The 24,666-nt window shown below is 35.9% G+C and overlaps 1 protein-coding gene across 1 annotated transcript in view; it reads left to right on the top strand.

Moving 5' to 3' along the window:
• DNAH7 (dynein axonemal heavy chain 7) overlaps positions 1–24,666 on the top strand; it is a 334,446-nt gene that overhangs the window by 251,590 nt on the left and 58,190 nt on the right. Inside the window, exons 49-53 of the mRNA XM_003925707.3 lie at positions 8,717–8,907; positions 13,842–13,975; positions 14,698–15,033; positions 21,944–22,070; positions 23,004–23,198. Of these exons, the coding sequence (XP_003925756.1) occupies positions 8,717–8,907; positions 13,842–13,975; positions 14,698–15,033; positions 21,944–22,070; positions 23,004–23,198 (983 nt within the window). The remainder of the gene's footprint in view (positions 1–8,716; positions 8,908–13,841; positions 13,976–14,697; positions 15,034–21,943; positions 22,071–23,003; positions 23,199–24,666) is intronic.

Raw genomic sequence — 24,666 nt, forward strand, 5'->3', positions numbered from 1 at the left:
TTTATGTGTATCATCTTTTAATATGACATAAGAAAGGCACAAATGTACTCTAGGAATTCAGAGGCGTCAGGGAGGACTTCTTGAAGGAACTGGCACCTTAAATACCTTAAGTAGGCTGGACACAGTGGCTCATGCCTAAAATCTCAGTACTTTAGGAGGCTGAGATGGGAGGATTACTTGAACCCAGGAGTTTGAAACTAACCTGGGCAACATAGTGAGACCCATCTTTACAAAAAATATAAAAATTAGCTGGACATGGTGCTGTGTGCCTGTGGTCCAAGCTACTCAGGAGGCTGAGGTGGAAGAACCACTTGAGCCCAAGAGGTCAAGGTTGCAGTGAGCTATGATAGCCCCACTGCACTCCAACCTGGGAAACAGAGTGAGACCCTGTGTCAAAAAAAAAAACCAAAAACCAAAAAACAAAAAACCTCAAAACCCAAAACATTATAAAAAAATAAAAAATCCAGAATTACTTGGGTTGACTTAAATATTCAAATAATTTCCTTGACACAGTAAAAGACAATTAAATGATAATTGAGCATCTACCATATGCTTCACATTCTGGAGACTTCTGTGATGTCAGTCACAAATCTTGATGTTAGAATTTCATAATTTTAGACACAAAAGGGACATAGAGATGATCAATTTAGTTTTCCAAAGTATGGGTCACAATCATGGTAGAGATAACCAATTTAGTGGGTCATGACCAGTATTTTGTTAATAAGATGCAATAAGAAGGAATAAAACATAGTCGGCTGCAAAGCATAGTATAAAGGCAAGCACGATTTCATGAAATTTTAAATTTTTATATGCATATTTATGTGCTTAGTCAATGTTTAAAATGTATTTTCTACTTTTGAGTTGTGACCAGAAACGTTTGAAATCCAGTAGTAATTCCAGCCACTTCATTTTATTAACAAAGTAAGTGAGGTATTAGAGAATTTAATTAAATGGCTTAACCAAGGTAGTTAACTACCCCTTAACTATACTGGTCCCAATAAGGGTCAGTGATGGATGTCTCCTTTCTATACGTGTGTGTGTGTGTTTATGACTGTGGTATTAAGCAAAATATTTGATAGTAGAAATCATAATCATGTTCCCCCTTTTTATGTAACTCCTGTATCAACATACTATATGTTAATTAAGCCAGTTAAGAGGAGTGCTGAAACTAGTCCCTAAGTCTTCTACCTTTGTCTGGTGCTTACTGTGTCACACAAGCAAGGTTTTCTTTCAGTTGATATAACCTACTTTTTGGAATAAAATACTTTTTAAATGCTAGTGATTATTTACAATGCTTTCTAACATTAGTCCTCAGAGAAAAGTGAAAAGTTTTAATCTCTTAACGGAAGGAGAGATAGATGGCAGGTTTTATAGCTATTTCTGTGTTTAACCATCAAGTAAAAGAATCTGTTACTGTTACAGATTGATGACATAAGTGGTTAAAGAATCTTCTATTTAAGGAGTTATCTTTAGATACTGGCCTCTTCAGGGACAGTGCCTTTGATCTATTGTCCCTTAAGAGGCAGCCTGGGTTGAGCAGGCAGAAGTTTTTGCCTGCTTCAGCACCTGCCTCTACTTCAACAGAGCAGGTCTCACTTTTCTTTGTCATATTGCACTTTATGATAAGATCCTCTTTGAAAAAAAAGTATTCTGCTGCTTAAAAAAAAAGTGTTGGCCGGGCGCGGTGGCTCAAGCCTGTAATCCCAGCACTTTGGGAGGCCGAGGCGGGTGGATCACAAGGTCAAGAGATCGAGACCATCCTGGTCAACATGGTGAAACCCCGTCTCTACTAAAAATACAAAAAAAAAATTAGCCGGGCGTGGTGGTGCGTGCCTGTAATCCCAGCTACTCAGGAGGCTGAGGCAGGAGAATTGCCTGAACCCAGGAGGCGGAGGTTGCGGTGAGCCGAGATCGCGCCATTGCACTCTAGCCTGGGTAACAAGAGCGAAACTCCGTCTCAAAAAAAAAAAAAAAAAAGTGTTAAAGCCAATGTTCTAGAAAATAAAGGTACATCTGTATTAGCTATATCAATGGATAAGGTGTGCATAGAATACTAATCATACAAATATTACTGATAAATCAATGTATAGAAAAGATATTTTAATGACTTTCCATTCAATCTGTTAAAAAAAAGAAAAACTTTATATCAACAGCAGAATTTGTCATAGAGCCTTCCTTACTTTTCTTATCTCTCAGCACTTTATTTTCTTTCTCCCTTGTATATAACAAATCAGGGATACAGACTACTTCTGGTTTAATACTACTTTCATTTGCTCATTTGTTTGTCCATTCATTAATTTAATTAATGTTTGTTTTGCAACTACCATGTACCAGGCAGTGTGGTACCTACTAAAAACAGCATGAGTAAGATAGACTCAGTCTTTGCTTTTGTGAATCTTATAGATTAAAGGGGCAGAAAGAGATTACAGACAAAATGAGGATTAGAAAATGGGAGTGCAGGGTACTTGGGAGCAGCCAGTATTAAAACAACATGGCACTGTTTTAATCTCTTAGCTTGTTTGCATTCTTCCATCCATCTGGTAAATTCCTTTAAGTTTTATCCTTTAAAATATAGCTCAAATACCACTTTTTTCTGTGACATCTCCACCCCTCCAATGAATTATCAACACTGAAACTTCAATGCATTTCCATGATTTTCCTTATTTTATGTGCATAACCATTTGTTTGTCTTCTGCAAGCTGCTTGAGAGCACTTGATAAGTGCTCAGTAATTGTTGAGTTTACTTTTGATAAAATATGCTACAGAGTTGATCATAAGTTATAGAAGATGTTTTCTACTTATCTGAAGTCTCACATGGGATAATGTAGATAATTCATAACTAAAAAATCGAAATTATGTTATGTCCTACATGCAAGAGAAACTTGAAAAGAACGTTAAATTCTTGTTATGTTTCTGTTATTAAGGATAATTGTTCATTTTGAGTAAAATGATCTGCCTTATTCAAAAATATTAACAGCTGTGTGCTTGGATTCCTAGTCTTGGTTTCCCATAAACTTTGCAAATACCGTGATGTCTGGCAGTTGGGAATGAGGAATGAAGCTTTAACATAAACCAGCAAATTGTTAATCTTGATGATAGAAATGTGAAGAGAAGTCTGCCTCATGAATTAGCCCCTATAATTTTAGCATGGTATATATTTGATCTCATTAAAAGCTTAAAGAGTCAAAATAAAATAGCAAAATTAAGGAGAACATTCCGGGAAATTGATGTATTCATACATTTATTTCTTTTAAATTCAAAATGCTTTTAATATTCCAGTGAAATGTGTACTATAATAAACATTCAGTACTATGGATGTATTTCTTTCAAATCAAGACGCTACAGATATTTTTCCTCACAGGATTAAGACTTGCTTCTACCAATAAGACAATAAATTTTTACAATTGGGGAAAATAACCAACTCTATAATATTTATGTTTCATAACTATATTTTAGCTTCAAAAATGATACATATATTAATATAGATACTCTTAATTACATTTCAAACTAGAAAAAATGGGTGAGTAGGGGATAAAAATATATAATTATTTTTAGCCAACATTAATTTAAATATCAGATTTTATACCAAAAATTAATATTGACAAATGTTGATGCAATTATCAAAACTGCAAAGTTATAATCTTCCTTAAACAGAATTTCAGTTCAAAATGATCCAGCAAATTAGATTTTTAAAATACAATCGTGAAAATCAGTAATTGATATCTGTTGTCACTGTTACTGTTTAACACTGTTAGGAAAGTTTTTTTCAGTGCAATAAAACAAGAAACAATGAAGGTGCTAGAACATTTAAAGGAGGAAACAGCTGATTGAGTGGGGCCAGATATATTGAACAAAAACAAGGAAACAAAATTATTATATTTAAATACAATATACCTCATCTAAACAACTAAAGATTATTAACTGAAAGGTATCAGAATTTAAAAATTAAGCAAAGTAGAAATATTCCAAAAAGAATATTAAATCAGTAACAACTGAGAACCAAAATAGGTGGGTAGTTATTACAGTCAACCGTGAATAGAAAGCAAAGTATAACAAAACAAAATAAAAACCTTGAGTAATTTTAACAGCAAAAAGTGAGAAAAAGACAAAACTTTTCAGATAAACAAGGGAAGGCTTGAGTATGACACCGCTCTTTCTCTGACAGGAAAACTAAAAGTTATAAAGATGGAAACTTTCAGAAATAAATAGAAAATTTAGAAAATTTTGGTATTAAAATTTAGCATCGAAATTTAGTATTATTTAGAAAATAAGCCTTAACCTAGAAGAAAAGTGAGTCATGAGCCACAAAACATTCAGAAGAGTAAGGTTGGCGTGAACTGGAATAAGCTCTGGAATGAACCCTAACACATGTAAGCCTTTGATGCACTATAAATTAAGCATTATAAACCAACAGGAAAATGATTCATTGCACTAGCAAGTGGTATAAGAAAAGTTGGCTTTGTGGAAAAATATTTTAAGTCAGAGTCTTACTTCACACCAAAATATGTCCAAATGAGCTTAAAAAGTAAATACAAAAGAAAAACAGAAAAGTCAAATGCTAAAAGGAAACATGGTCCTTTGATGGGAAAGGATGTCCTAAGCAAATACACAATGGAAAAAATACTTGAAAAAGTTTCAATTAATGAAACTTATTTGTATCCTAATTTAAGCCATGAAACTATAATCCAAATACCTTAAGACAATGGAGTATTATAGTTCTTGCCTTGATATTTGATAAAACTGTGAATTATTTATTTTAAGGTGTATCAATTTTTAAAGAGTTCTTAGCTTTGAAAGATACTTGCAGCTGAAGTTTTATGATGTCTAGGATTGTTTATAAATAATCTAGCTTAGATAAGGAATGGATGAAACTAGATATGGCTGAATTTACAAGGGCTAAAGCAGGATGGTAGGTAGGTATATCTCAGGTACCAATTATATACTGTTCTCTTTACTTTTGAGAAAGGCTTGAAAAGTACAATAAAAAGTTAAAGTATAAGAAGAAATATAAACAAATTTAAAAACAAGTGGAAGGCCAGGTAAAGTGGCTCATTCCTGTAATCCTAGCACACTGAGAGTCTGAGGTAGGAGAAGTGGTTGAGTCCAGCAGTTTGAGACTAGTCTGGGCAACATAGCAAGTCTCCGTGTTTTTAAAAAAAAAAAAAAAAAAAAAAAAGGAAAAAAAAAATTAGCTGGGCCTGGTATGCATGCCTGTAGTTCCAGCTACGTGAGGCTGCGGTGGAAGGATTGCCTGAGCCTGGAGTTCCAGGCTATAGTGAACTGTGACTACACTACTGCACTCCAGCCTGGGAGACGCAGCTAGACCCTGTCTCTAAAAATAAAATAGGTTAGGGGCAGTAGTTCACACTGTAATCCCAGCACTTTTGGAGGCTGAGGTGGGTGGATTGCTTGAGCTCAGGAGTTTAAGACCAGCCTGGGCAACATGGCGAAGCCCTATCTTTACCAAGTATACAAAAAATTGGCTGGGCATGATGGTACCCACCTGTAATCTCAGCTACCTGGGAGGCTGAGGTGGGAGGATGGCCTGAGATCAGGAGGTGGAGGTTTCAGTAAGCTGAGATTGTGCCACGCTGCACTCCAGCCTGGGCAACGGAGTGAGACCCCATCTCAAATAAATACATAATACATACATACGTACATGCATGTTGAAAACGGGGAAATATTTGCTAAAACAATGTTTAAAAATACAGATAAAGTTAGGCTGGGCGCAGTGGCTCACGCCTGTAATCCCAACACTTAGTGAGGCTGAGGTGGGTGGATCATGAGGTCAGGAGATCAAGACCATCCTGGCTAACATGGTGAAGCCTCATCTCTACTAAAAATACAAAAATTAGCTGGGTGTGGTGGTAGGCGCCTGTAGTCTCAGCTATTCAGGAGGCTCAGGCAGGAGAATCACTTGAACCCGAGAAGTGAAGGTTGCAGTGAGCTGAGATCACACCATCACGCTCCAGCCTGGGCAACAGAGCGAGCATCCTTGTCAAAAAAATAATAATAGAGATAAAGTTTTTAAACTAGCACATGTGGTAATGAGTGCTGTTTGTTTCTGCTATCCAATCACGTTTGTCTTTACTATCAGCACCCCTGTGTTACACGGGCACATTGTATCCTGAGTAAAAAGCGGTATTTCCTAACCTCTGTTGTGGTTATTTATGGCCATATGACTGTGGTTGGGTTTGGTCAAATTGCTATATTCAGGCCAACAAGATGAGAGTGGAAGTGCCATTTGTGACTCCAAAGGAACACCCTTAAAGGATATTTCTTCTTTTTTTTCTCACGGATGGAATGTGGATGTGGTTTAAAAGGCCATGTTGACCAAAGAGATCAAAGCCATATGCCAAGAATAGTGAAGGTGCAGGATGGCAGGATCATGGGTCCCTCGCTGTTTACATACAGTGTCCTTTCAGCCTTGAACTGACTAACTTGGGCTCTCCTGTAGATGAGACATAAATTTCTCCTTGTTGTCATTGCTGTGGGTTTTCTGACGCTTGTCACTGAACCTAATTGTAAATAACATGTCCTATAATGAAAAAAATGGTCAAGTATGTCAGTATACACTTCCCAGAAAAAGAGCAGCTAAGAACACCCTGCTAAAAATGCGAATTTTAACAGTATTTTTTACCTATCAAATCATAAAAGTCACAAATACGTTGTTGAATGCTGACAGTATGGTATAGTGGTTAAGAGAGTGAAGGAGCCAGACAGCCAGGTTCAAGTCCCTGCCTTGCTTTGTCATTTACCAGCTGATTTTACTGAAAAATTTATTTTGATTGCCTGTCCTATTTTATCTGTAAAACTTGTGTAATAATAGACCATGCTTTTTAAAGTTATAAGGATGACAAGAAAATATAATGCCAGAATGGTGTTCGGCACTTCTAAATACATTGGTATTTCGTAAAAATATGTTTACAAACAAATGACAAAATGAGTACTCACTGTAACTTGGAAATCTCTATAGTTTTTCAGGGATATTAACTTGGCAATATAAATAGCTTTTAAAATGTTAGTAACTGTTGACTATTAATTCTGCGTCTAGGGCTCTAGCCTGATTAAGTAATTAGAAATGAATACAAAGGTTTATTCATACAGATGTTCACTGTGGCATTATTAATAGTGTAAAAGTGGAAGCAATCTAAACAATACAAAATTAACATTTAATACATTGTGATGAATTCATATTTAACCATGAAAAATAATCACTTAATGCAATAGAAAATAAAAATGAGTTTAAAAATAATCTGACATGCCTGCCTTGGCTGAGATCTCAGCAGAGGCGGAAATCACCAAGAAGGCATTTTTAGAACTTCATTTAGCCAGAAGTAACCTGTGGGAAGGAGAAAATATGTCTGCACTTTTCACGGCAATTGAGATTCAAATACCTGTCACCCCAGCACCCTGAGCTAGCTTCCTTCCCATCTAGATTGCACACCCATCTTTTGAGGGACTTCTACAAAATGCCATCATCCAAGTTTGGCTGATAGCACCCCAAACACTAACATATAAGACTTTAACTCAGCAAAGATATCATTAGCCTTAAAATGTTACTGATCTTTGAACCATGGATTCCCCTTCTAGAATGCTATCAGAGGAAAATATTTTGAAATGCAGTTTTTTATACAGTGCTTGTATAATATTCACAACAAGAAACAATCCAAATATCTAATAGTACAGTCATTTAAAAAATGAGAGAACACTAACATGATACACTATTATGCAGTAATTAAAATTATACTTAATAGAGTTTTCAACAACATGGGGAAATATTTATGCTGTAAGTCAAACTAGGATGCAAAATTCAATATATTTAGTCTCAACTGTGTGTGGAGAAAGATTAATACTAGAGAGAAATAATTTATTCAACAGTTATACTATATGTAGTTTGTCATTTTTCTTTTTTTTTTCTTATTTATTTTTATTTGAGACAGGATATTGCTGTGTTGCCCAAGCTGAAGGGCGGTAGCTTGATCATGGCTCACTGCAGCCTTGACCTCCTAGGCTCATACAGTCTTCCCCGGCTCATCCTCCCAAGTAGCTGCCACCTAGCTAATTCTTGTATTTTCTTTGTAGAGACAGGGTCTTGCCATGTTGCCTAAGCTGGTCTTGAACTCCTGGGCTCAAGCAATCCTCTTGCCTCAGCCTCTGAAATTGCTGGAATTATTGGCATGAGCCACTGTGCCTGGCTTTTGTGCCATTTTTCTATCTATATACTGTATGAGTCAATTATTAAAATACTAGGGAGAGATAGAGAAATTAAACAAATCTAATTAGTAGCAGTTTTCCATTTCTTCTTTGTACCTTCCTTCCGGAACTTTCTAGATGTTCTACAATAAACATTTTTAATATTAAAAATACAGTAACAATTTAAGTAACTATAATTGGAAATGCCTTTTCTCTGGTGTCTCAGATGGATAAACTTCACTGCCATAATACCTGAACACTTAGTGAACCGCAGGCCAGGCAGCTATGATTCCGGAGAAGGAAAGCAGGCAGGATGACTAGGTAGACCTACCACTTCAGTCCTTCCCACAGAATGCAGCTATTTTTATGGCATTATTTCTTTATACTTTTCAGACAATAGAAATAATTTTATAGGTGACTAGGAACAAAATTTATCTATAAGGCTGGAGGAACTTGGAGGGCTGAATGTTTATAGTCAATATTTAAAATAACATGAAATCTTTTTCTGATTTTACTCCAGTGTTGCTAGAAAATGTTGGCGAAGAACTAGATCCTATTTTGGAACCTCTTCTACTAAAACAAACCTTTAAGCAGGGTGGGAGCACATGCATCCGGCTTGGGGACTCTACAATTGAATATGCGCCTGATTTCCGCTTCTATATTACTACCAAGCTAAGAAATCCGCATTATCTTCCTGAAACATCAGTAAAGGCCAGTATATAAAATGAATGTTTCTTTATCAGATTTTGTAAGTAGTGACTATATACTCCTCCTGAGTCATAAAAGAACAGGTCTTCCTTAGAAAAACAGATTTTATCCTATTTAGGTATTTCCTGAAATTGCTATAATAATTTCCAAATGTTGCTTTGGTGGGTACGCATAAGTAACAAAGGAGCCTTCAGTATGCTATGCAAATAAAAAAAAAAAAGGTCATCAGAATCAAATTTCTACAGTTGATATGATTCTTAGATTTTCATTGTTAAAAATAGATGACATATACCCACATTCTTTCTTTGTAGTAAAATGATAATATGCTAATGATTGAATTGAAATTCAGAACCATTCTTCTTTCTCAGACTAAGGTTGCTGCTATCTGATTGTATGTAATTACTTAAAAGAACTGTTTTCAATCACTGTTCTTTTAGAATACTAAAAATTCCTTTAAAGAGTGAATTTAGCTTCAAGTTTTAGTCTGTGACTAAAATGTCCCAAGATGTTGATCTGCAACTGAGCTCCTAGGTTACAGGCTACATCTTACTCTGTTTTTATTCCTAATTCTTAGCCTCAGTTGGCATTCATTAAGTATTTGTGGAGTGAGTGAATGACTGAATGAAGGATTGCTTTCATTTACAGAAGCAAGCAGGAGAAGACATTAAGACCTGCTTATTTAGATTTTGAAAGTTATATAGAGAAGCAAGAGTTATATAGTGAATTCAAATACTTGCCTTTATTGGAAGTATTTAAATTAACATGGGCATCTCTCTGCAGAGAGGCAGAGAAAGGATCGAGATGGAGACGGTGTAATTTTTTCCCTCCAGGATGAATAAACATCCCTTGTCTCTGGAGGTTTCCCTTATGAATAATGTGTATGCCAAGTGACTGAATTGTGTGATTAGGAAGACACAGAGGAACTGCAGTGTGTCCTGGGAGCTCAGAGTTGAGGACATACTTAGACTGGTCATTCAGCGACTAGCGGAAGACTAGGGAAAAATGGAGTGACCCCTTGAGCTTAATCTTAAAAACAGAATGTTAAAACACAGAAATTCTTGGCTATTTTTAATTAATTAAAATGCAACGTATTTAAACACCTTAAAATATCTATTATGTATTTACCTGCTAGGGAAGGGAACATCCAGTAGTAAAGGCCATAGATTCAGGTGCTACTTGCTAGGTGTATGATTTGGGACATTTCATTTAACCTCTTTGTGCCTCAATCCTCTCATCTGTCAAGTGGGAATAATAAATATCTATCTTACAGAGTGATGTGAATTAAATTAATATGCATAAAACACTTAGAATAAGACCAATAGATAGTGTTACTATGGAGTGTTACTTAATCAGAAATATTATTTAACTTTTAAATATAAGTGAAAAAGAATGAAGCAAAAAGGAAATGATAAAATCCTAGAGCTGTGTTAGAGAAAAATGTTTAAGTAAATGACATGGAAAACCTTTTTTTTTTTTTTTTTTTAAAGATGGGGTTTCTCCATTATGGCCAGGCTGGTCTTGAACTCCTGACTTCAGGTGATCCACCCACCTCGGCCTCCCAAAGTGCTAGGATTACAGGCATGAGCCACCGCGCTCGGCCGTTTTTTTACTGTTCAGTAAAATACGTGAAACTATCACACATAACATCAACAATTCTTAGTTCACTAATAGCTGGTTATGGTAGGAGTCATAAAACACTGTGGGGAGGGAACTGACCTGTGATTCAGTATCAAAACCCTTAAGATCCCTAGAGTGTCTTATTGCTTTATTATTTTTAATTGCTGGAATTGATTAAACAGGGATTAGAAACATAGTGAGGCAGTTACTTGCTTTCATTTACAAATTATACTACTTCCTCTGGATTCCACTTTTAGGATCTTTTACGTACCTTTTGCTTTCAAAAGTACCCAAGGGATGGTGTCATGCTGGTAAAATCCTTTTGAGTCTAAATGAAAATAAAATTATGAAACCACATTTTATGTTCTTAAATGTTTATTTGAGAACAAATGGCTTGATTTGAAAAGTCTTGATGTGAAAAGACCCAACATTAATGGAATATGAATGGATACCTCCTTGTGTCTGAACACAATGAAGTAAAAGTTGTAAAACATGCATTTTGCTACCACTGTGCCTATGGTTTTTGGATTAAAGCAAATGTAACCTGTGGATTTGGTTGCTTATGCCAATAGGGAAAATATCTTGAAAGCTTTATATTTTTTCCATGAATACTGCAAAGCAGTAGAGAATTACATGATATTTAATGAGTTTTTTAAATTGCTCAATTTCAAAAAGTAATTATCTCATAACTTTATGATTATATCCATGTAGTCTGTAGTTAGTGGCCTCCAAGGTCTGCCATGGGGCAGGTGGGGGAAAAGTTTAACCCAAATGATACCTGCCATTGAGGAGGTGCCTAGGTGTGGGCGGAAGGAGGAAGTTGCCTTCCTAGGGGTTTTGCAAGAAGCTCTTTTACACTTACTGGCCACAAGTAGGACATTTTCTTAGAAAAATAAAATTACTCTGTCCCTGCAGAGGAAATATTTTCTTATATGTAAAAGCAGAGAAGCACAATATCTCCCACCCGGTAGCAGGAGCTGGGAATACACCTCCATACAGAGGTGTGGAGGCTAAAGCAGCTTCATTTTGGATGCTAATCCACCAAGTTGTCTTCTGATTAACCTCTGTTCCGGGAAGAGTCTAAGCTTTCCAGTTTATCTACTGTGCCTTGTGTAAGAGCGGGTACTTACCATACGTCCTGCCCTTCGGTCAGACAACCTTCGATTATTCTACGCATCCCTTCTAATCACTTTTCCTGTGATATATGAGCCCTGGGTCTTGCGGGTAATGGCAAAGGGATCCACCGACTTGTCTCGCTGCCGCCCAGGACACAGACATGGCTTCTGTTCCCTAAAGTCCCTATTAAATGTTGCTTTCTAAGAAGCTGGCTATGTCAGCCTCTTTCTTCACCCTCTGATTCTGCTGATTTCAGGGGTAGGTCTGCATAGACCTGCCCACCAGGAAACAACAGATGAAAAGACAAAAAACAAAAGTAGAACAGCAACCTCAGTAACAGCATTAACTATTTTTCGTTTGTAAGAAAGGAAAACCTTTGCACCTTGGCAATGCAAACAATTTAAGAATCAGGCAAAACCTCCAAAGGTGACAAATAAGTCATTACGATTAGAAAACTAACATTTTTGACCCTACCTTTTTTTTTTTATACCATTCCACCGGGAGGGACACGCTGCTTATCATTAGGATAATGATAGTGATGGCTGCTTCTATGGCTGTGCAGTCTGTACATAACACAAAGGTGAAATTGAAAAGGGCTGAAGTCTAGCCCCAAGTTTCTTAAGCATCGGCCTGGTGTGGGGCTGATTCTGCATGCAGACGACATCTTTTTCTAATCCACATAAGGTATGGCATAGACAAGCAGAGGCTTGAAGGAATAAAACATAAAAACAAGAACAACACTTTTGCCTTGCAACTAAGTATTTCTGATAAGCTGCCTGTATTGGAGTTGGTTGATTATAACCTGCTGTATGTAGATAGTTTGCCCATGGGGTTGTTTCTTCTCCACTAGTTCACAGGTTTTAAAATTCGAATTAAAATTCTAATTAAAAAAAAAAATCCTTAGATTTCAGTATGCCAAAATGGCATTTTTTAGTTGCTACAATTTAGATCGTGATAGAAAATGTATTTAAAAGTTTTGGACAAAATTGTCACTAACATATAGAATGCAGTGGTTTTACCTGGGTTTGAAAACGTATTTACTATTTAAAAAACCTCCTTTCATTAGGGAAATGATGAAATCAGGAGCAAACACTGAGTCACCTCTGATGGTTTGTGGTAGTTGTTGAAATTTTTATAGAATTTTCAAGGGTAAGAAACAAGTTTTTTTTTGTTTGTTTGTTTTAGTTTAAGTTCTGGGATACATGTGCAGAATATGCAGGTTCGTTACATAGATACACATGTGCCAGGGTGGTTTGCTGCACCTGTCAACCCGTCATCTAGGTTTTAAGCCCTGAATGTATTAGGTATTTGTCCTAATGTTTCCCTCCCTTTGCTCCCCAACCCCCGACAGGCCCTGGTGTGTGATGTTTTCCTCCCTATGGTGTCCATGTGTTCTCATTGTTCAACTCCCTCTTACGAGTGAGAACATGCGGTGTTTGGTTTTCTGTTCCTGTGTTAAAAAACAAGTGTTTCTAATATTGCCGACTGCACACATTGAATTCTCAGACACATGGTAGAAGATGTTTGCCTTCAATTCTAGGTAGTAGATGAAGGGTGCTCCTTGGGTCCTACCTGAACACTCTCCAGTGGTGGAACAGATTCCTCTAAGCATGCTTTGCCTTTCTCTGCTGCTTTGTCTATGCTGTTTCATTTGCCAGGAGCAATCCTGGATTGAAATCACCTGGGGAGTTTTTAAACACCACCCCCCCCGCCCCCACCCCCATCCCCCACTCACCCCCCATCCCCCACTTTGTAAGATTTCCTTTACTTTTGATGCCAGCAGAATCCTTACAGTGTAAATCAGCTGGTCCAACTAATAGGATTCTAGAGCGAGGCTTCGAACCTTATGTTATGCCATGGCTGCTCTGATCAACTGAAATGAAAGAGAGCTTCCAACCTGATTCTAATGAATTTTGCTGTTGAAGAGTTCTCAGAAATTAGACCAGTTTGAAATGAGAATATATTGATCACCTAACAAACCCTTTGAGATATTAGATTTCTGACTATGAGAAACTGAGGTGGATTTTAAATCCAACAATCATGCCTGCCTATGTCGTTAATCATAGGCTCTACAAATTATACCTTCACAAGTACTACTCTGTAGTAAAGAGAGTCTATTTTAAGGTCAGAACTTGACACATAAGAGCAGAGGCATTTTTAGTAGAAATAATGGTGCAATATTTTTATATTTTTTCTGTTTATAGGTAACATTATTAAACTTCATGATAACCTCTGAGGGAATGCAAGACCAGCTTCTGGGAATTGTGGTGGCACGAGAAAGGCCAGACCTTGAAGAAGAAAAGCAAGCCTTGATATTACAAGGAGCTGAAAACAAAAGGTTTTAAATGTCATAAACAGAACTATTTTTATTTGCTTCGATATCATTAGGATGAATTAAAGTACATTTTACAGATCTCTTTTGTTAGTTTGATAGGAATACTGCAAGGGAAAATATAACAGGAAAATGTAAGGAATTATATTACCTCCATGTTAATTTATAAAACTGCATTACTGAGTATATTTTTACATACACGTTCTTAGGCACTGGAAGAGCTAGAAGGCCTGCCGCAAGTCAGGAAAAGGTATTTTCATATATTCCGCAAAGTTTTAGTATTCGTTGTGTAACAGAGGTAACCTGATTTTTTTCTGGAGCATGGTATGAATGAATATGTTGCATTCCACTTGCTGCTCATAACATCTATGTCATAGGTAAAAAGAGTAAAGCTGTATAAGTCATGTAAAATTTCAGAAAATAAATGGAGTGCTACTTTCTGTTCACTCCAAGCTGAGATCCTTGATGGCAGAGTAAACTGACTTGCCGTATTTCTTTCTAGTTAGCACATAAATGATCATTAAAAAGGGAAATGGAGCAGAAAGGCCCATTTTTGTGACATTTTGCAAGATAAGAAATTAATTACACAGCATCACCATTACAGATACTAGTCACAAAGTGATGCATTTCTTTAGGTTACAAGCTCTTTGTTTCTTATAAAAGAACATATACGTGAAATAATTTTAAATGGCTTCTTTTTCTTCTGAGAAAATTGTGTTTTATTTCAGGCAGTTGAAAGAAATAGAAGACAAGATTTTAGAAGTTCTTTCATCTTCGGAAGGTAATATATTAGAAGATGAAACTGCTATTAAGATATTATCTTCCTCCAAGGCTTTGGCTAATGAGATTTCTCAGAAGCAGGAAGTAGCCGAAGAGACAGAGAGAAAGATTGACACCACCCGCCTGGGCTATCGTCCTATTGCCATCCATTCTTCCATCCTGTTTTTTTCTATTGCTGATTTAGCCAACATTGAGCCCATGTACCAGTATTCACTGACCTGGTTTATTAACCTTTTCATCCTGTCTATTGAAAATTCAGAGAAGTCAGAAATTTTGGCAAAAAGGTATGTAAAGGAAATACTAATTAATATTAACTAATTAATGCATGAAAATTAGAGAGCAATTTGTGGCTTCTATTGTTGTCTCAGAGCGGTACAAGCATTACAGCCACTTACCTAAAATGAACTTGATTAATCATTGTACCAGATATAAATCTGAGGGTTAGAAATTGAACAGATGTGTCCAAATTCAGTCTGTCAAGGAACTGTTTACAGAAATCTGAAATTATAATGTAATTCTAGAAAGAGAAAACATTTACTTTCATTTTTCATTTGCAAAATATGTTTATGAATGGAAGTATGAAAAGAGTAGTGAATACTTTCCAAAAATATGACTCCTATTCTGTACAAGCTAGCATTCCAGAAGTTGCAAATCCACATTTTAATTTACACATCTATAAAATTTGTCAAGTACTAGGGTAAAAAAAAAAAAAATCCCAAACCTTGTTGTGATTATTTGTGGTAATGGAGTTTCTGTTGTTATTCTTATTTACATAAAATACCTTATATTACTGTTATAATAAGTAATGGAATTAAGATCTGACTTAAATCTACAAGAGAATTAAGTTTCATTTGAATTTTTAAATCAGTGAGATTCTGTTTGGTATTAAAACATGTTATTAATAGAGTTAACTGTGAAATTACTTTTTGAAAAAAGAAAGTGATTAATTGCAACTTTTGCCTTTTATAAACTTCTTGATCAAGATGAACCTAGACACTTCAGTTTCTTGACTGTTCAGACCCACGAGGGAAACTCAATTTACTATTTATCACTCACTGCTAAGAATTTTTTTTAGAAATCTAAAATGTTAATCTCACTGAAACCTGAATTGAATTCCTTTCTTTATCATGATAGAGGCTGAAAATGTTGATTGTTCTTAGACTTAGCAATTTTTTGTTAGTAAGACTGATTATTTTACAAGTTATAATATGTGACTAATGAAGGTGTGAGCCTAAAAAGAAATTACATAACTGCCATTGAGAAAGGTGGGGGAGTACATTATTTATTTGGAAGAAATGTGTAATGATAGAGTTTCTCTTTATGATATTTGAAAATGTTTATTTCTTTATTTCTTCCAGTTTTGAAATTTTCAAGTTTAGCAAGGATTACAGAAATAAGTAAAACAAAATTTTAAGTAATCTTTCCTAGAAAAGTTCCCAGCTATTTGCATTATAATTTGGTTAATTAAACATGCATGTCTGGTTTTCATACAAGATTCGGAGTTCCATGAGACAAGAAAAAAGATATCCCCAGGCTGGGCATGGTGGCTCACACCTGTAATCCCAGCACTTCCGGAGGCCAAGATGAGCAGCTTGCTTGAACCCAGGAGTTTAAGACCAGCCTGGGCAACATGGCAAAACCCCGTCTCTACCAAAAACACACAAATTTAGCCAGGCATGGTGGTGTGGGCCTGTGTAGGAGGATTACTTGACCCCAGGAAGTTGAGGCTGCGGTGAGCCGTGATTGTGCCACCATACTTCAGCCTGGGCAGTAGAGTGAGACCCCATCTCAAAACAAAACAAAACTATATCTACAGTACTAATCAAATTACAGCCACACAATGAATAATGCTCTGCTTTTCACTACTGGTGTCAATTTCTACCTTGGTTAAAAGAATAACCACCAGAATGTTACTCTCTTAATTAGCTTAAAATCAAGGTATTTTCTGGAGTCTAGAGAAGAAACCTGCTTTGGTCTGCCATTTAAAGACATTGTTCATATAAGCTTGAAAAATGAAAAGTCTGTGCTTTAAAAATAATGATGAGTCTTTTATAGTCTCTCATATCAAGTTAGAGCTCATCCAGGGTATGCACTTTGTTTCTTCATAACTGTGCTTCTGTCCCTTAAGATGTAAGGAAAAGCAAATCCTTTTTACCCAGATGAGCGATTCAGATGAAATTTAGAAAACAAAATGTGGCATTTTCTTTTTAGTTAAACTTCTTTAATTTCAAAACAATGAAAATCATAAATATGTTGCAGTAATACTAAAAGTATAATTCTGGGACCAAAAGGTAAATAGAGAAAATGTATTTTAACCTTTTACTAAAGTTATTAATACACATGAAGAAATGTGCAAAAATCGGAAGTATTTGCTCATAAGTGAGTAAACTTGTATAATTAGCACCCAACTCAGGGCACAGAATGTTACCAACAGCCCAGAAGTGTCCCCTTCCGATCACTAACTCTTTACCCCAGGGTGACCACTGTCCTGACTTCCAACACCACAGGTTATAGTTTTTGCCAGTTTTAGAACTTCGTGAATAGAATCACACACCGTTTTCTTTTTTGTGTCTTACATCTTGCACTCAACATCATACTTGTGAAATTAATGCACATTGTTTTTTCTAGTGCAGCATTTACTTACTTTAATTGTTAGTTTTCTATTGTTGGGGAAGTATAATTAAAAACTACATCTTCTCCCAGCCCAGAAACACTCTCCTCAAAGGCCATAGTGAAAGAAAACAGTTTTATTGTTGAATAAACATTAAACAGAATGTGATACAAGTCACAGGCAATTGCAAAGAGATTGCAAAGACAGAGAGGAATCTCACCTCCTTAATTACCGAAGCAGATACAACCCATTACCTCACACTTAGTTCATCCTAACTTTACCTGGCAATCGAAGTGACCATCTGTGTTAGCAAATTGGCTTTATCCAGAGGAAAACCAAACTTTTCGTACCTATATGACAGGAGGTAGGTCTGCAACTTGAAATAAGCTTAACTGAAGTTAGGCTCCTACCTTTCTGCAGTGACTTGGAGGCAGGTGGACCATCTCCCTTGGTGTTTACATTTCAAAGAAATGGCTTCTGGGTCTTTAAGAAAGACATTACTGGGTCATAAAACTGACAAAAATTTTCAAAAGGATTTATATACATTTCACAGAGAGGAGAAAGGACTTACAATTTTAGTTTTTCTAAATTAAATTATCTAAGAACAAAGGAGGGAAGCTTTCAGCAGAAAGGATCAAGTCTCTTATTTTTAATTTTTACTTGTCCTAACACTGTAATACAAATCATTGATCCATTCTATTGTTGAGCATATTTGGGTATCTTCCAACTTGGGGCTATGATGAAATTTTGCTTCCTTGGACATTCCGTACATGGCTTTTGGTGCTGATACATACATGTCTTTGGTGGGTATATATCCAGGAATGAAACTGATTATCACAGGGCATGCGTATATTCCCTTTTAATAAATACTGACAATAGTTTTCTAAAGCATTGTACCAAGAGAGAAACTGACCAGTTCTGTTTAAACTTTTTTGTTGTTAAAGTAAACCAAGAGTTTCCAATTAAGAAGTTAGCTCCCGAATCAGAAATTGAAAAGAGAATGAGTTCTCACGGGAATGATTTGTTTTTCTGCCAACCGTTAATAAAACATCAAATAACTGGTAAACTTCAGGGAGTTATTGGACCATGCTCTACCAAAAACATAGTAGAATTGAGTGGACTATTCTATGCTCTAGCAAAAGCATGTGATTCTACCAAAAACATTTGACTATTGACACTAGCCAACCTGATCATTTTAAGATCTTTTTTTTTTTTTTTTTTGACATAGAGTCTCACTCACCCGCCCAAGCTAGAGTGCAGAGTGGCACGATCTCAGCCCACCGCAACCACCATCTCCCGGGTTCAAGCAATTCTCCCATCTCAGCCTCCCATGATTACAGGCACCTGCCATCATGCCCGGCTAATTTTTGTATTTTAGTACAGACGGGGTTTCATCGTGTTGGCCAGGCTGATCTTGAACTCCTGAGCTCAGGTGATCTGCTTGCCTTAGCCTCCCAAAGTGCTAGGATTACAGGCATGAGCCACCACGCCTGGCCTCTTTTAGAATCTTAATATTGGTCTAAAATTATCTCTTATTTCCTTTTAGGAATATAAATGTATTTCATTCTTGTTTGTCTTCTGGTAGTGATTATTTATTATTAAGTATGACACCAAGCATATATTATATTAGGACTAGTATGGTATATGCTGTGCAATTCCCATAATAACTTGGATCATATGTTATTTATAAGATTTTAATGCATTAGAATTTATGTAACAGAATAAATAACTTTAGCCAACAAACTAAAAAAAAACATAAATATAGAAACAAAATCTAACTAGGATATAGTTTTGTTAAATATCTTGGAATCAATCTATTGCTGTACAAATATGCATATATGTGTAATTGTAACCGCCCAGTGGGTTCTTCCTGTCTCCTGCACATACAAAATCAACACAGTGAGACCATAGCATTGTAGTAAAGAAAGAGTGTAAGCGATGTGAAGCTGGCCCCGTCACACAGAAGATGAAATTATTATTCAAATTAATCTCTTGAAAATCCAGAGGCTAGGGCTTTTCAAGGATAGTTTGGTGGGCAGGGCGTTAGGGAAGAGGGCATGCTGATTGGTTGGAGATGCAATCATAAGGACTCAGCAAGGAAAACTAAATTTCTTCCAAAGGCTGGCTGTCTTGGTTCATTCCTAGGCATGGAGTGAACCAAGACAGCCAGACTGGGAGGCTAGAAGCAAGAGTCAGATTTCTCTTACTCTCATAATTTTGCAAAGGCGGTTTGATAATTACGCAGTTTTCTTCCACTTCCATCAAGACAATTTTCTCGTGTTATTAAGTATTCTTCTAAAACATAATTTTTAGGAGTTGTACAATATACATACCATTGTATGAATGTACCGTAATTTTCATATTATAAGACTTCTGGCTGGGTGGGGTGGCTCACACCTGTAATCCCCTCACTTTGGGAAGCTGAGGTTTGCAGATTGGTTGAGCCCAGGGATTCAAGACCAGCCTGAGTGACATGGTAAAACCCTGTCTCTACAAAAAAATAGAAAAATTAGCCCGGTGTGGTGACATGCACTTGTAGTCCCAGCTACTCAGGAGGCTGAAGCGGGAGAACCACTTGAGCCTAGGAGTTCTAGGTTACAGTGAGTTATGATTGTCCCACTGCAATCCAGCCTGAATGACAGAGTGTGACGCTGTCTTAAAAACCAACAAATATTTCTAAGTAGTCTCCAGCTTTTGTATTGCAAGTAATGCTGCAGTAAAGATAAATGTCTGCATCACTGATATTTTCTTAGGTTGGAATCCCAAAATTAGGACAAAGGTGTTCACTTCTTGCAGATTCCTGATATAAATTCCTTTCCTGGAAGATTATTCAAATATACAACTCAACCAGAGACCCAGCATTGAGAATGATAATTTTAATCTTCTCTTTCACCTTAAAAGGTTATTAAAATATTATATTATGTATCCATTTTTACTAGTCACTGAACCTGAACTTATGATTAACCTTTATAATTTTCCCTTTAATCTTTCTGTCTGCAAGAAGAGACTTGTCTTAAAGTGCAGAAAATATTTTTTTATTCTAGAAAGACCAAATATGACTCGCCCTGTATTAATTGTATAGTACTGCTACAAGTGAGACAAATTCAGTGCCATACATGAAAAGGCAACCTATTAGCATAATAATGGGGACAGAAATAGTATGTTTATTTTAAATCTAAGAATTCTACTGTATTTTAGCAACCACTGCCAAGGCTTTCTCTACAAAAACCTTTTTTGAAGTTTCCAATCAAAAATAAGATACATCAATTTGTTGTAATTCTCTTTATGGGAATGCTGCAGGGGATAAAATAGTTAAGAAAATAGGCAAGTAAGGAAAAATGGGAAAAAAAGAGCTAGGATGATGGACAGCCTAGAATATCAGTGAGGACATTGCCAAGATCTAGTCATACAAGTAGACCGTTTTTTCCAAGAAACATTAAGAAACACCAGTGTAATTTTGCTTAATCATAATCAAACTATTTGCTGATTTTTCCCTCAGATACGATCTGCTAGGAATGTTTGGGGGATCCATGTCAATCATTACCTCTCTAAAAATGTTTACAGCCACTGTTCATTTCTGTTATAACTACTTTAAACCCATGTGATAAAAATATTTCTTAAAATTTGATTCAATGATAATTTATTTCCTTATCTGATAATTAACGGAAAATACTTAAAGTGTTAAGTTGATATTAAGAATTATTATGAATACAGATCACAAGTTACCACTTACTATAATAGGAAGTTCTCAGAAATATTGTGGCTGGGCGTGGTGGCTCATGCCTGTAATCCCAGGACTTTGGGAGGCTAAGGTGGGCAGATCACTTGAGGTCAGGAGTTTGAGACCAGCCTGGGCAACATGGTGAAACTCTGTCTCGACAAAAAATACAAAAATTAGCCAGGTGTGGTGGTGCACACCTGTAGTTCCAGCTACTGGGGAGGCTGAGGCAAGAGGATGGCTTGAGCCCAGGAAGCAGAGGTTGCAGTAAGCCAAGATTGCGTCACTGCACTCCAACCTGGATAACAGAGTGAGACCCTGTCTCAGAAATAAATAATAAAAAGGAAATATTGTGATGATTCATATTTTCATGTTTTGTCTCTAGCAAATGAAAATGTTTGTCAAGTTCTGTGATTTCTTCAGCTTTCATGAATTTATAATAAGTATACTAAATTTAATGAAGCTACTAATTTTAGACTAATATATAATATAAAACATTTGAAGTTATTTGTTATAAAGTGGTCAAATTTTACCCCCAGAAACGCTTTCTAGATTAAAACAGTCTGTAAACTTTTTAATATAACAGATTAATGCACCATCAACTGACTTTTTTCCAAAAGGAAGATTAAATTTAAAAAACAATTCAGTCGACAGTAAAATACAGTTGGACTGAAGTGTTTCTACATTGTATAGCTCTCAAATTGTTGCATCCAGTTAAAGAGGATTCTTGACTGTTTTGGGGGGTACTTGACCATAAAGTTTATCGGAAGAACATACATGTAAATGGTGTACAATGGCTTTTCTTAAGAGCATTATCTTTAAAGTATATTTTTATTTATTTCCTTTATTTTCTGTTGACCCTTAGGCTTCAGATTCTCAAGGATCACTTCACCTATTCACTGTATGTTAATGTCTGCCGGTCTCTGTTTGAAAAGGACAAGCTGCTCTTTTCCTTTTGTCTAACTGTGAATCTACTGCTGCATGAGCAGGCGGTCAGTACTGTTTCCATTTTTAAGAAAAAACCCTTAATAACACTGATTCATTAACTTACTGATTTGTATGGTAATATATATAAAAAGATTGTAACTAGTTAAACAATAATACTATTTATTATTATAGTTAAGGCAAGATGTTATCAGGAGAATAAATTTCCGAGAAGTGAGATTTAAATAAAACATACAATAAGTGAGACATAAAATGAATTTATTGTATTAGATTTTCATACAGCTTTGCATATAAATTTCATACAGCTATGCATATGTAAAACTATATGAACTTTTGTATGTTTTATTTTAAAATAAATCAATCACATTAGATTTTAATACAGCTATGTATATAAATTTACTTAATATTGATACATTTACACCAAGTAGTGTAAATGTTTTTAAAGACTTGTGCAAGTTACTGAAATCTGTGTAAAGTCACTATTTTATACACTTACATGTTTAAGATTTATGGATTTCATATGGTGACGTGTTGGTTGAATTCTGAAGAAACAATTTACTCTTGAATTTCTTGCAAAAATTGTATAGCAGTAATTCATTATACTTTATGGGGAATAATTGAAAACATGGCACATTGATGGGTTTATGTTTTTCTACAATTTCTATAGCCAGTAGGATTCTAGGCAGTCGTTTTGGAAAACGTGTATTCGAATAGAATATATTCACATTTTCACATTTAGACAAGTAATTCTGGAGGAAAATTGTAAAAAGTAGCTATCCAAAATTGAACCATTTTTGAAAACTGGTTATAATGAGTATATTGGTTTCTTATGAATAAATACTGAGCTGTATCACTAGCTATAGAAATTCATAGAGACCGCATCTGAAGCTTGCAAGTCAACACTCTTTAATAGTGACCATGAGCTTACGAGTTTATGATGAACTCATTTCTGACCCTTCATGCTGCCTTGTTTTCCAAAGATTAATAAAGCCGAGTGGAGATTTCTGCTAACTGGTGGCATTGGACTGGATAATCCTCATGCCAACCCTTGTACGTGGCTTCCTCAAAAATCCTGGGATGAAATATGTCGATTAGATGATTTGCCTGCCTTTAAAACCATTCGTAGAGAGTTTATGCGCTTAAAGGATGGATGGAAGAAAGTATATGATAGTTTGGTATGTTTTAACCTTCTTGCTTATTCCTATGTTTTTAAATGGAGAAAGACATTAAATAACTTATCTTTTCATAAAACAAGGTTTAAATAAGCTTTGAAAAACTGGTCACATGTTAGAATGCAAGCTTTGAGTTATGTTATCTCACCTTTTAAGTCAGTGATTCTATTTGAACTTCCATTCAAACTCCTCGAAAAGTATTAAGATGCAAGAATGCTGCGTGGTTCTTGAAAATATTCTTGTTGAATTTCCATGCCAGGTTTTTATTCATTATCAGTGTAGATTTTGGCGATCCTAATAGCAGATGAGTTAAAGTTTATGAAACAGCTGTCGTTCAGATTTTCTGAATGCAGGATACAAGCTAATACAATTTTTGGTTGTCTTTTTTTTTTATCATTTGAGAAAAGGAAAAAGCTTGTACAGTAGTTCTAAAATAATTTTCATGAGACCTTGTTTTGCTAACTGGGGAGTATTATGATTGACACAGACATAATATTCATAGTTTCTCATATGGGATATTTAGTAATTGTTGCTTTCTCTCAATTTTTCTTTAGTGCAAGGGCTATTATTTTTCCAATTCCTAGTTAACTTTTTCTGTTCCTTTGTTTCTACTCTTTTGACTTCCTGCTTTCCATGAGTTTAACATGCAAGAGCTCTGCTTGGGAGGAGGAAAGAAAGCTAGATATGCGGAGAACATGTTTTGTTTGGTTAACCTATATTTTATTTTGTTACCTACTTGTATTATATGTGATAATGAGATTATGTCTTCACATGAATTCAAATATTTGGAAGTGATCTCTTGGATTTTTTCTTGTTAGTAATAAAAATGCTTTCTAGAGACAAATTTGTGTTGTGAGTACCTCAACTAATTTGAAATTAAAATTTTATTGCTATACTGAAGGCTGAAGATTTCTAATTTGAGATACCAGATAGCTTTTCTGAAGTTGCACAGGTACACGTCCCCTTTTCTTCCTCCCAAGGTTTACCCCTCCTGCTAGTGTCCTGATGCCTCTCTTCTTGTGATTTTGTAATAGCTCTCGATTGGCTTCTTCATTACACACATTCTCAAGTCTCCCTTTATTAAAAAAAATTTTTAAGATTGTTCAAAACAAGAAATAATAAATTTCAGTACTATGCCCTTTTTACTTGTTTGGACATATTTATTTATTTTGATAAATAGATGATGAGAGAAGTAGGTAGGTTTTTAAAAATGTCTTTGTTGCAGCTGGGAGCAGTGGCTCTTGCCTGTAATCCCAGCAATTTGGGAGGCCACGGTGTGTGGATCACTTGAGGCCAGGCGTTCAAGACCAGCCTGGCCAACATAGTGAAAGCCCATCTCTACAAAAAATACAAAAAATTAGCTGGGCATGGTGGTGCCCCACTGTAATCTCAGTTACTTGGGAGGCTGAGGCAGGAGAAATGCTTGAACCCACGAGGCGGAGGTTACAGTGAGCCAAGATCACGCCACTCT

The sequence above is a fragment of the Saimiri boliviensis genome, chromosome 5 (genome assembly GCF_048565385.1).
Source record: "Saimiri boliviensis isolate mSaiBol1 chromosome 5, mSaiBol1.pri, whole genome shotgun sequence".
Taxonomy (NCBI): domain Eukaryota; kingdom Metazoa; phylum Chordata; class Mammalia; order Primates; family Cebidae; genus Saimiri; species Saimiri boliviensis.